This window comes from Nannospalax galili, unplaced genomic scaffold (assembly GCF_000622305.1).
Source record: "Nannospalax galili isolate Female #2095 unplaced genomic scaffold, S.galili_v1.0 scaffold146, whole genome shotgun sequence".
NCBI classification, from domain to species: domain Eukaryota; kingdom Metazoa; phylum Chordata; class Mammalia; order Rodentia; family Spalacidae; genus Nannospalax; species Nannospalax galili.
In genome coordinates this window covers 7,376,701-7,390,306 of record NW_008357929.1, presented here as the reverse complement: position 1 = coordinate 7,390,306, position 13,606 = coordinate 7,376,701, and the positions used below count along the sequence as shown (strand labels likewise).

Below are 13,606 nucleotides of genomic sequence, written 5' to 3'. Positions count from 1 at the left end.
TTTTACCTGTTCAGTCATTTCATCCACTGCTAGCTAGTGAACTTATTTATTATCATAGGAGATCATAAAATAGGAAAAGGTATTAGAGTCAAAAGAGAAATGGAAGGAAACTAAAGTTTTGGCTTTCGTTAACAGCTAACTTATGATAGATCCATATATGCATCTATCATACTTAATTGTGTCTCCCATCCTCTTCAGGGTTTCTTGTCCTCCCTTAACTAACAGCTAACTTAGGAAACATTCCAAAATAATTTAGATATATGGTTATCTACTTGGATAAATACAGGAAGTTTCCTGCATGCAATACTCCAACTTCCTCATCAGTTCCCTAGTTCAACTTCCTTTCACTAACTGGGTCCATTTACTCTAGTCATTACAGTGAGAGCCAAAGAAAGATCCTTGGAGTTTAAAAAAAAAAAAAAAAAAAAAAGAACTAGGCAAAGAGTCACAGAAGTAGGGACTTCAGTGAGGCAAAGCTATAGGAGGGAAAGGACCTGAGGCGTCTCCTCCCTTATCTCTTCTCTACATCACCCCCCAAAGAAACTAACATTTCAGAAAATAACATATATACTAACTAATAAATGCTGATTATAAGTCAAAGTTGTAGACTGATTCTATCTTGAGAATACAGAACAAAAATTTTATAAAGCTGAAAAACTATCAATTCTCTAAGCTAAATGACATTTGTGCTCAGGTATTTTACCAAATGGAGCCAAGTAATCTGACAATATGATAAAGTAAAATTTCAAAACTAAACAGAAATATTTTACTGATTATCCACAAAGAATCTAAGACTTAAATGTTCCCCTTAATGTGACTGTTCTGGCTAATTACGTGAAAAGGAGGTGAGGTAGTCAAGCACCTGGGTTGATGAACAAAGTTGACTTTTCCCCCTTAGGGGTAGAGAGGGGGAACAGGATCTGCAAGTTAAAAAGCTGCCAGCTGTGGCTACAAGAAGACCCTGTCTCAAAAGGACAAAAAAGAAAAAGCAAGCTTTCTCCTCACATATATACTGAATACTGAATACTGAATCTAAATTAGCATATCCATTGAAGCACAAATCTAGACTCAACTTATTTGGGGGGGGGGGTCTTCTATCTTTTAAATATGTGAAGAAACTTGTGCTAAAAATACCCACTCCATATTTGATTTCCAGGAAATTTAGATTCTAGGGTACTCAGAACAGTCAACCACAATCTCACCAATAAAAACCCGGGGTGGGGAGGGGAATCCAAACTTGATGAGTATACTGTATGTTAATAAGTTATACTTTGTGTTGGGTCACATTCATAACTATCTTTGACCACATGTGGCCCATAGGTTGGAACCCAAAATTCTGTCTCTATGAGAATCACTAGAGGTTTTTTTTCCAGTGCTAAGACCTGAACATAGGGTCTTCCAAATCCTAGGCAACACCCCAGCTGTAAAACATAAACTGTTAGGAATTTCATTTAAAAGTGCAAAAGGACAACCTGGATATTGGCTAATGTGATTCTATTAGGAAAAAAACAAAAAAAACTTTTTTTTTTTTGGTCTTTTTTGAGACAAGGTCTCCCTGTAGCCCCAGCTGACCTGGAACTCACTATGTAGATCAGGCTGGCCTCGAACTCACAAAGATCAGGCTGCCTGTGCCTCCCAAGTGCTGGGACTAAAGGCATACACCACCATGCCCAGCTTCTATAAGGAGAATTTAATTATATTATTTAGTTAAAAAAAAATTGTTTTGGGGCTGGAGAGATGGCTCAGTGGTTAAGAGCACTGACTGCTCTTACAGAAGACGTGGGTTTGAGTCCCAGCACCCACATGGCGGCTAACAACCATCCATAACTCTAGTTCCAGGGAATCCAATGCCCTCTTCTGACTTCTGCAGGCATTGTGTGACACGGGTGCACTTACAAACACACAGGCAATGCACTCATACACATAAAATAAAAATAAATAAGTAAAATATTTTTTAAAAAATTAGTTTCTTCTGAATAAACTTTCCTGGAAAAAATTTCTGGAATAGCTACCAAAGCATCTACAGAAATTAAATCTAGATTATTAATTAGTAACTTAATACAGGAGAAAGGCAGGTTTGTTTTATAGTCTGAAACTATTTTTCCCTTCCTAGCATCTAATGTGGTTATATGAGCCCTATTTTACTTTAAAATACTTCAGCATAGATCTTGATGTACATATGTTCAGTCTAACTTCCATTCCGGAAGCCATCTTCCTTACATGAAGAAGGCCACTTGAAAAGTCACTGGCGAGGGTTTAATCCAAAGGCCAGATGGCCATCTCAAATGCTTCAGCTATCCTAACCTCCAAACCACTCCAGAAGCTTTGCTATTAGTAAAACAGGTGTGTATGTGAGCTAAGTGCCTATCAATACGATGGATAGCAGATTATCAGGGTAACAGGAACAGCACTAAGAGACAAGGACTGACCTGACTAGAAATGTACTCTCCAATTTGATGTGAACACCACGTTAAGACTGCAGCCAGCCCAGGAGGTCTGGCAGCTTTGAACTTGGCTGAAGGCTGGGCTCTAAAACACTATGGATGTGGTGTTATCTGCAGGTACTGGTGGCAGGGCACAGACTGTACCCCACCTCTGACACCATCACATGTGCCACAGTAGATCTCTCAGGAACAGCTTTGATCAAAAGACGTTTTTAGCACTTGCTAGGAAATACCTGTGAGAGTGCAAAACTGTGACTTGATTTCATTATAACCCAATTAAAGGGAGGACAGCTTAGCCTTCACCTTGCTCTAACTACTGGTGGCTAATTATCTACCAGAAGGCCCAGATTAGTTGTGAACTGTTAAAACCATCACAGGTCAGTTTTAGAAGCAAAACATAAATACATACATATATACATACATAAATAAATAAAGCAAGCATTTTGCAAACAGCTTTCTTAGGAAATCTATCTGCTGATTCAAACAATCATTTGAAGTTGAAGTCCTGTTTTAAAGTTTCATCATAAGAGTCATTGTACATAAATCCCCTCCATCTGGAACACATTTCACTTCTCATAAACAGTGTTGGACTAGTGTGAATGATTATTTTCATACGGGTAATGCTCTCCTGAAGAATCCCCTTTAACACAAACCACATGCTAGCATCTTTGAAAGAAAAGATATTCTTCAGGAAATTAGTCGGCTATATCAGATCAAAGAAATGGAACCAAATGGTTTCTAAAGTTTATGGAGTTTATAGTTTCAAATATTTTCACTGCAAGCATGTAGCTTATAATAATGACTGCATGAAATTTTACTGTATACACAACTCATCTTTTAACATTGCATTACTCTTTCAGTATGACACCAATCCTAACTCAAGGCCTGTCCTGTCCACAAAGCCAAATGCCTCCCATATGACTTCAACCCACACTCCTAAAAACAGGAACATGCACATTCTCATAGAGGGTCTAACACAGCGTGAGTGCAACTGAATGACATGGCATGTCACTGAAAACATGTTAAAGTTAAAACCAAAATGAAGGTGAGTCCTTTGGGGCCAAGGACTTTAGTTTGTCCCAGGATACATTCCCCGGACCTGGAAGTGTAACTGGCATTTCGACTAAATGAACCTCATAAATACATCTACTTATGTGTGTGAGACAGTGTTAGAACTATGTGCACAGTGGGAAACAAGGCAGATGAGGTCTCTCCTGGCAGAGATCTCACATTCTCACAGGAGGGATGACAAAGTAACTGGTTACTGACTATGCTAAGAGGCTTTATTGTGACGAGGAGACTGATTGTAATCACCAACTGTGATAAGCTGTAAGGGAAAGATACAGATGCTATGAAAGGAGTAATACAGAAAACCTCCTCAGATGGGGTTAGGACAGCTAGGGAGTTGGGAAAGGGGAAGTGCAGGAGTATGCAAAGCACACTCTAGAAGTTCAGCCAATGGGACTCTGCCAGCTGGAACACGGGCCAAGAGAAAAAGGCCTAATTCCTAGGTATTTTGTCTTCCCAGGTTTTTGCTGTTTTTATTTTCACGCTTAAGTAACTATATGATTTAATTTACAGACATGAGACATAATGGAACAACTTCTGAAAGAAAACAAATTTCCATTTAGAGTATGTTAAATCTGAGAAATCTACTAGACTGTCATAATGATACCAACTGGGTAGAGAGTTGCTTGGCAAAGAGGAGACACACAATAATTAATTGAACAGCACAACAAACCAAAGATCGAAATTTAATTTAAAAATGAGTCATCATCACTGGTGACTTTCAAGCCTCCTCGAGAACTAAAGAGCTGTCAGCGCCCACAGAGAACTACTAAAGGGAGATTTTAACTGAATATTATTCAATCAGTGAGATTAATTACATAATCTCTTTATGAAGTGACTACTAAAATCAGGTACTTGTTTTTAGCATTGTATAGCTAACACTTTGATAACAGCAGATGGCTAAACTATTTCTAAGAAAATAACAAACAAAAATACCCTACTACTGTATGTAAAGGTGATCTTCTAAGAATTATAAGGCCTAAAAGTAAACATACATTTGTTTCTTGGTTGAATTAAGAATGTCTAAAAACACTGACTTAATCAAAAGTCTTTTCCTGGACCAGCAAGATGGCTCAGCAGATAATGTGCTTGCCATACCTGCCAATGGCTTGAGTTCCATTCCCGGATGACCCATGTGGAAAGAGACTCTACAAAGTTGCCCTCTTTTTTTTAATTTTTAAAATTATTTTTATTTTATGTGTATGAGTGTATTGCCTGCATGTATGTGAGTGCACCCATGTCCTGCAATGCCGCAGAGGTCAGAAGAGGGCGTCTGATTCCCTGGAACTGGAGTTAGGGACGGTTTGTAGCTGCCATGTGGGTGCTGGGAATTGAACCAGGGTTCTCTGCAAGAGCAGTCAGTGCCCTTAATCGCTGAGCCATCTCTCCAGCCCCTTATTTACTATTATTACTATTTTAAATTTTGTGTATGAGTGTATTGTCTGCATTCGTGTAAGTGCATCTGTGTCGTGCCAATGCCCTGCAGAGGTCAGAAGAGGGTATCGGATCCCCTGAAACTGTTAGTCACCATGTGGGTGCTGGGAATCAAACCCTGGTGCTCTGCAAGAGCAGTCAGTGCTCTTAACTGCTGAGCCATCTCTCCAGCTCCCACAATAATAATAATAAATGAAATATTTTTTTTCTTTTTCCTACAAAAGATCAGCTTTTTATATATCTTCTATATGTAGCACAAAAGGTTATTACACAGCAGTGCAAGTACTTTGGAAGGTGGTGTGTCAGCTGAAAAAGGTTTTGTAAAGAACTTTGGTCAGATGGCTGACACCTGCTCTGTTCCTTATAAGTGACCTCAGCAAGGCAAGACATTAATCTCAGAGATTTTCTTTTTTTTTTTTTTTTTTTTTTTTTGGTGTTTTTGAGACAAGGTCTCCTTGTAGCCCCAGCTAGCCTGGAACTCATTATGTAGACCAGGATGGCCTTGAACTCAAAAGATCCGCCTGCCTCTGCCTCCCAAGTGCTGGGATTAAAGACATGTGCCACGATGCCCAGCCTTAATGTTAGAGATTATTTTTACCAGCAGGATATAAAATAGGTTCCTACCAGAATTACCTGTATCAGTCTTTGGAATAGGGTGCATATGCAACAAGCGTTAAGAAGACCCATGTATTACTTTGCAAAGAAACTGGTACTACCTCAGTTTGGGCTGTTATTTGAAGGCACAATCAAGAGCAAAGTTTTGCAACTTCAGCATAACTGGCATTCGGTGTTGGGTAGTTATGTTGTGGGAACTGTCCTATACATTACAGGATGCTTAGCATCCCTGACCTCTACTCACCAGAGGCCAAGAGCACACAGATCCCTTCTGTACAGGAAGCTAATCATTAATCAGAACCATCAAGAGTAATGCATAATAAAACCGACCATATAGGGGGCTGAAGAGAAGGCTCAGTGGTTAAGACTACTGATTGCTCTTGAGAGGACATGGGTTCAGTTCCCAGTGACCACATAGTGGCTAACAACCATCTGTAACTCCAGTTCCAGAGGATCCAGTGCCCTCTTCTGACCTCTGTGAGCACTGCATGATATGGGTTCACTTATATACATGCAGACAAAACACTCATACACATAAAATAAAAACCAAGGAAAAACCTTTAACCACCCCCTCCCCCTGCCACCATATGTCAACCATATGTCAAGGAGGGAGACCCTCTAAGGATTCGGGGTAGCCAGATTGCAATTAAAATCAATGAGCTCCACCTTTGGCATTACATACCCTCTCATAGTTCCTTCCTACAGTGTCACAATATCGGAGGGCTATGTGGCTTCCAAGGTCAGATCATAAAATAGTCTCTATCTTGCACTCTCAGAACACCACTCTGAGGGAAAGCAGCAGCCATGCATGACAATACTCAAGCCCTGAAGAGGCTCAGATGCTAAGGACAGGCCTTTCATCAACAGCTGATTGGAACTGGAACTTTTTATCAAAAACTGCCTGCATACGCCTGGAAGAAGACCCTCTACCCTCAGTCAGGTCCTCATGTGACAGCTCTAAGCAACAATGTCTTAATGACAGACTCTCAGGAGACCCTGAGCCAGAACCACCCAGCTGACCTATGACTGAATTTCCAACACCCAGAAATTGTGAGATAATAATGTTTTCACCAGTGTGTTCTAAAGTCATTTGCTATAAGCAACAGATAACATTTCTCTTCTAAACACAGAAAGGAGTGGAAAGGCGCCCTAGCAGGGGGATAAATCCTTATCTTTTAGTAACAACATCATTATTTACCACCAAAGGACACAAATAATGGCTTAGTAGCAATCTCTTTCCCATGCAAAAATAAGACTACTGTGCACCACACAGTTCTCCTGAATTGTGTGGTTGGGAGAAGAGAGTCAGAAAAGATGGGTAACTTGAATTATGTGGTCAAAGAAAGGATTTTCCATGAAGCAGTACTTGAAAATCTTTATGGAGAATCACATACCAGAGCTGGCAACTCACTGCTTTTCCCATCCCATGATACAGGCCACTAAACACAGGGCTTTTCAGCAGTAAGAATTTAAGATTCAATCGTAGCTCAGACGCAATGGGGATAATCCAGAGAGAGACAGGAACTCCGGCTTAGTCTCTTTGGACCCTTTCTAAATCCAGGCACAGGTAGGCCTCCTACCAACATGGCATCCTTACTCAGCTTTGTACAAACAAGATTAAAATGATTACTAAATGGACTTTGTGTTAAGTTAGCCTTCAAATGCTATCTTACCAGGAGTAAACAATATTCTAAGTAAACAGATCGCTCTTTCCTACACAGTGTGAAAAGCCTGTTACATTCCACTCTCTGAGGATGAGACAGACTAACATATGGCACTGGGGGACACTGTTCAAAGTCCTGACCCTAGTACTTCAGGATGTCATAGAGGAAGGTCTTTAAAGGTCTTTTTTTTTCTTTTTTTAATTTATTATTTTTATTTCATGTGTATGCGTGTATTGCCTGCATGTAGGTAAGTGTACCCGTGCCTTGCAATGCCTGAAGAGGTCAGAAGAGGCTGTCAGATCCCCTATGACTGGAGTTACAGACAGTTGTTAGCTGCCATGTGGGTGCTGGGATTCGAACCCAGGTCTTCTGCAAAAACAGTTAGTGTTCTTAACTGCTGAGCCATCTCTCCAGCCCCGGTCTTTAAAGTTAAAATAACATCATTACAATGGGCCCTAATCCAATAGACAGGTGTCCTCATAAGAAAAGATTGGGACACAGCCAGACATAGAGGCAAGACCACATGAAAACACAGGGAAAAGAAGGCCAGTAACAAGATGTGAGGCCTTAGAAGAAAAAATAAAACAAAAAACCTATCGATGCCTTGATTTCAACCTCTAGCCTTCAGATTTTGGGGAAATACATTTCTATTGTCTACCCTACCCAGCTGGAGGCTCTTTATATGTTATGGCACCTTAGAAAATAATGCACAGGGTTTTCCAAACACTTGTGTTTACTAGGCCTTTGCAACAATTGAACCTGGTCCCTTTCAGGAGTCATGAAAACCATGCCACCAGGATATTTGCATGAAATCCATGACTTTACACACCCTGTTTTATAAAGCAGAATACAATACCATATTCTCCTAAATTTCACCAAGGAACAGTTAGAATTGAAGTCTCTCTTATCCTGCCCTTCTTGACTTTCATGAATAAAACAGAAGGAGAAGGAAAAACAAGTCAATCTGAACAAATTAAGAAGAAATAACTGAACATTAAAGTTTATGGATAATACAGTAAAATCCTCAGCTAGCCAAACTGAGTGGGGAAGAAAAGCTTTCAAGGAATTAAAGTATTTGAATAGTTAAGAAAAATAGAATTAATACTAGCAGGAAAGTATTAGGATGCCCATATCCCAGAGGAAAAGGAAATCTGAAAAGAACAATTTATTACATCTAAACCAATTTCATTATTATACTTATTATGCTAAGCACAACAGGAATACCACTTAACATCTATGTCAATCCATAACAGAATCGTCACCAAAGGTATAGCAATTCAGAGTGATTAGGTAATTATGTATCCATAGTCTTAAAAATGTATGTAATAAAATGCAGCTAGAATTACTTTCACACGTGATTGCTAGAAAAATTTACACTTATTAATTAGTCTTTTCTTAAATTCTATGAAGGAAATCAATTCATTTGCTTAAGTCATAGTAGACATTTAATTAGAACTGAGGAAGGAAAGTTTCTGGTGCTTTTAAACTTACAAAACGAGATGAATTATCATTTTTCACAGTCTTCGCATTTCCAAATGATTCCAGAATTGGATTTGCTTGTAAAAGCTGCCGTTCAAGTTCCCCCTAAAAGACATTACACACAAATATACACATACACACACATAAATAAGAACAGATGTATGTTAATCTCATGTCTTGACTGCAGACTTTGGGGATAAAAAAAACAAAAAACAAAACCACCCCTCTTCCTGAGTGCTTTCATTCTGTTGCCATCCAGTGACTTCTGCTGGGTCCTTGTTCCTGGTTATGAGAATAGGTTCTGCTAAAAGAAAAAAAAAAAATCCAGCATCTAGAGAGGGCTCACGGGACAAAAATATGTCACGGTGAACAGAGAGCAACTTCAGCTAGGCAGAAAAATGTGAAAGTAAAACATACCAAATGGTTTCCATAAAATAAAATTTAGTGTGACACTTCAATGAAGAACTTATTACTACTTCTGTTCATTTTTACTCTGCCTTATGTGAAAGAATGAAAATGGCTAATTTAATCATTTCCACTGTACTGGTATGTATTTCCATCTACCCGAGGGCTTTCACGGAGTGCCTCAATAGTGTAGACGGGACCCTCGTCTCACTTCTACTTTCAGAGGACAGAAAAAAGATGGCAAGGCACTCACTTGTTCAGATTCAAAACACTAATAAACACAGCACATTTAGCATAAGGTACACTTTAGTCATTTTATTTATATGCAAATTAGGCTACAAAACAGACTTTACCAACAAGAAGTGCAAGTATATGAAACCTAACAAAGCTGCACGGAAAGCAAGGTGCCATGTCTGCCCAAGAAAACTAGAAAGGGATGTTGTTTTTCTAGAATGCAATTTCAGAATTATCTTTTTTTTAAAAAAATATTTATTATTTTTATTTTATGTGTATGCGTATTGCCTGCAGCCTGGTCTACATAGTGAGTTCCAGGACAGCTGGGGCTACAGGGAGATCCTGTCTCAGAAAGACCAAAAAAAATTTTTTTATTTATTATTTTTATTTATGTGTGTGCATGTATTGCCTGCATGAAGGTAAGTGCACCCATATCATGCAATGCCCTCGGAAGACAGAAGAGGCTGTTGGATCCCCTGGAACTGGAGTTACGGACAGTTGTTAGCTGCCATGTGGACGCTGGAATTTGAACCCAGGTCTTCTGCAAAAACAGTGTTCTTAATCACTGAGCCATCCTCCTGCCCCTCGGAATTATCTTTTATGACCTAAATAAATCCATTTTTTTTCCCCAAACACAGATCTCACCCCTCCACTTTAAATTGACCACAATATTGTACATCCAAAGAAAATGGAAAGCACCAAGCAAATGTGATTCTCTAAGCAAAAAAGATGAAATATAAAGAAGCTCATGTAAGATTTTTAAATTAGGGGTCATCAAGTGATGCATGGGGGCCACTATCAAATACCAAAACAGGAACAAACACACCATGGTATTGCGCCCCTCCTCATGGATCTGAAGAGAAGATCTCAGTTTCAGCACTTCCTCAGTGAGGAGTTCGAGCTGGAAGGGCAGGACAGTGTTCCTGGGGCACCCATTTAATAAGGGGCCATGATCCTGATGCTTCTGTATGGACTGCCCAGATTCTCACAGGTTTTAACCACAGTCTACGACTGTGTTCAACTGAACACAGTCAAGAACTAGCCCTGTCACTTGGCTTCATTACCTACCACTTCACCTTCTGGATATGAGATAACCTCTCTGTACAGTGAATCTTACAGTTTACTGCTTCCAAACTCATCAATTTTAAAAAATTTATTTTTATTTTATGTGTGTATTATGCCTGCATGTATGAAAGTACACTGTGTTGTGCAATGCCTGTGGAGGTCAAAAGAGGGCATTGAATATCCTGGAACTGGAGTTATGGTAGGCTGTTAGCCTCCACGTGGGTCCTCTGCAAGAGCAGCCAGTGCTCTTAACCACTGAGCCATCTCTCCAGCCCACACAGGCTATCTTTAATGTAAATCTCTATACTATATGCTACCAAATTTCTTATAGATGGTTGGTATCCTGAACCAACATTTTTGATTGTTGAGACCTATCATCACTAATATCTGTTATGGGGTGGGGATATAGCTCAGCGGTTCACTTATGCCTAGCATGCACAACGTCATGGGTTCGGTCCCCAAAACTACAAAGAAAAAAAGGGAAGTTACGTATGTTACCATTCTGTCACAGAACAGACTGCCTTTTCCCTCAAGATCAGTCATCATTTCTATCAGTATGCCTGTGGTTGACATCTTGCAAAGCCTGACGGCATCAGTTGTTTGAGCCTCTAAAGGTCCCTTCTCTCCTTTTTCCCACAATTCAATTTGTGGGGTCGGAATGCAGAAATTGTCAGGAAAACAGTGATGCGCTGGTAAGTGGAGCATTAGATACCTACTGTTGGATCAGGATCGTAGAATACAGATCCTTAAAATGGCATACCATCCTGCCAAATTGTAATTAGAAGATTCATAATTTGCTAGACATGGTGGCACATAATCTCTGCACTCAGGAGACAGAGGTAGGTGGATCTCTGTGATATCCAAGCCAATCTGGTCTACAAATCAAGTTCTAGGCCAGCTGGGACTACTAGGGAAATCATGTCTCAAAAAATAAAAATAAAAAACTCCTATCTTAACTATCTTAAGGTGTTTTCCTAACTTGGAAGTAAAACATATAAACCATTCCTGGTTTCATGTTTCATGTCCCTAGGCATGGCTACAGGGGTTCTTTGGGTCATATTTATTTCATTCTTTTATATTTTGCTCAGTCAGTATAAGGTTAAAAATTGTGCCATGCAAATGTTTGAATGAATCAGAGGTCCTAAAACAGTCTAGTAGTGTTTGGGGAAGAGGATGGATGGTGGGGAGTTAAACGTAGCTTGAAGATATGGACTGAGGGTCTTCAAAGTCACCATAGCAGACTGGCACTCCTGTGTCCCTTCTGCTGGCTTTACTATACTAAAGGTGTCATAGGATTATGTCTTTCTTAATATATCTTGAGTCCTCAATGAGATCAAGTAAAGATCTCATACAGAGCTAATATCCTAAAACCTACAATCAGGGACTTACTATAATTTAGATCACATTTCTGGTGGGTGGGTAATTTCTTTTGTTTTTTTAAAGATTTATTTATTCTATTTTATGTGTATGAATGCTTTACCTGCATGCATGTATATGTACCATGTGTGTGTAGGCGCCCATGAAGGTCAGAAGAGGATGTTGAATCTCTTGGAACTGGAGTTACAGGCAGTTGTTAGCTGCCATGTAGGTGCTAAGAACTGAACTGAGGTCTTCTGGAAGAGCAACCAGTGCTCCTTAGCTGAGCCTGCTCTCCAGCCATTTCTGGGGGGTAATTTCTTAACTAGATAAATGGTGCTTCTATCTCTTGCCTGAATTATGAAGGCATTAATGACAATTAGGGAAGATGGGCGTGGTGGTGCCCTCCTGAGGCAGAGGCAGGTGGTTCTCTGTGAGTTCAAGGTCAGCCTGGTCTACATAGTGAGTTCCAGGCCAGCTGTGGCTATAGGGAGATCCTGTCTCAAAAAATAAAAAATAAAAAAATAAAAAAAACCAGGGAACAATGCCTACTCACATTCCCACTAGAACTGGATAGGCAAATGTCCATTTTTCTATTCTACATGATAACAAAAAATGTTCTCCAGGAACATGAGAAAACAACATAACTCAAATCATTTATAAAATCCTAAGTATTTAGAGTTATATATTGCTTTAAAGGTCTGCCATCGTAGTGAAAACTGTATTATTTTATTTATTATATAGTATACAATGGACCAACCAGTCTTGCATGGTATGAATTTAAAATGATTAAGTAATAGTGCTCTCAAAACTCCAGGCCGAGTGTCACAGGGTTAGGATCCTGCTGCACTTTGCAGGGAAAGCATGAGTGCCCACAGACCACCGGGAAAGCAAGGGCAGGAGGCCAAACAACCACATGGAAAACCAGACCAATTTCAAACAGCAGGCTCTAGCTTCTGCCCCTGCTTTGTCACCTGTCGTGGCTCAAAGCAGTTTAAACTGGGCTAAGGAAGGACACACAGCCATCATTTTCAAAATGATTAAGTTTTAAAGGTAAACATAAAAGACTGACCATACCAATTGGAAGATTATACTGAAAAGGCAGACAGTGCCCTATCAGTGGAGAACAGGAACTCTCATGTACTGCTCTCCTGGAAAATGGTACAGTCTTCTTAAAATCAGTTTAGGCAACTCCTACAAATATTAAAGTTTTCATAAAACCCAGCAATTCCATTTTTAGGTATGCATTCAAGAAAAATGAAAACATTTGTTCCTATAAAAATAGGTGCCTAAATGTGCATAGCAGCAAAAATTATATAGGCCGGGACTGGAAGCAACTCAAACATCTATCAATTGATGAGTGGGTAAACAAAAAGGGACATAGTTAATATAATGAAATATTATTAAGCCACAAAAAGGAATGTTGTCCATGACACGATGCAGAAGGAACCCTGAAAGCCTCCTAAGTGAAAGAACAGAAACGGTTCCCATCTATACGCAATGTCCAGAACAGGTCAAATATCATAGGAAACAGAAAGTGGAGTGGTGGTTGCCAGGACTGGAAGAAAATGGGAGGAGACTGCTAATGGACACAGGGAAAAGTTCTTTTGGAGAGATGAAAATGTCCTAAACTTGCAATGACACTAAATTGTGTAATTCTGTGAATATACTGAAAACACTGAATGGTAAGTGGGCAAACTATATAGTGTAAGAATTATATTGCACCAGGCATGGTGGTGCACACCTGTAGTCCCAGCACTTGGGAGGCAGAGGCAGGCAGATCTCTGTGAGTTCAAGGCCAGCCTGGTCTACATAGTGAGTTCCAGGACAGCTGGGGCTACA

The 13,606-nt window shown here is 39.7% G+C and overlaps 1 protein-coding gene across 1 annotated transcript in view; it reads right to left on the bottom strand.

Moving 5' to 3' along the window:
- Positions 1–13,606, bottom strand: part of Myh10 (myosin heavy chain 10) — a gene marked incomplete in the record, with an annotated part of 155,166 nt that overhangs the window by 76,802 nt on the left and 64,758 nt on the right. Inside the window, 1 exon segment of the mRNA XM_029557525.1 lies at positions 8,717–8,809. Coding sequence (XP_029413385.1) covers positions 8,717–8,809 — 93 coding nt within the window.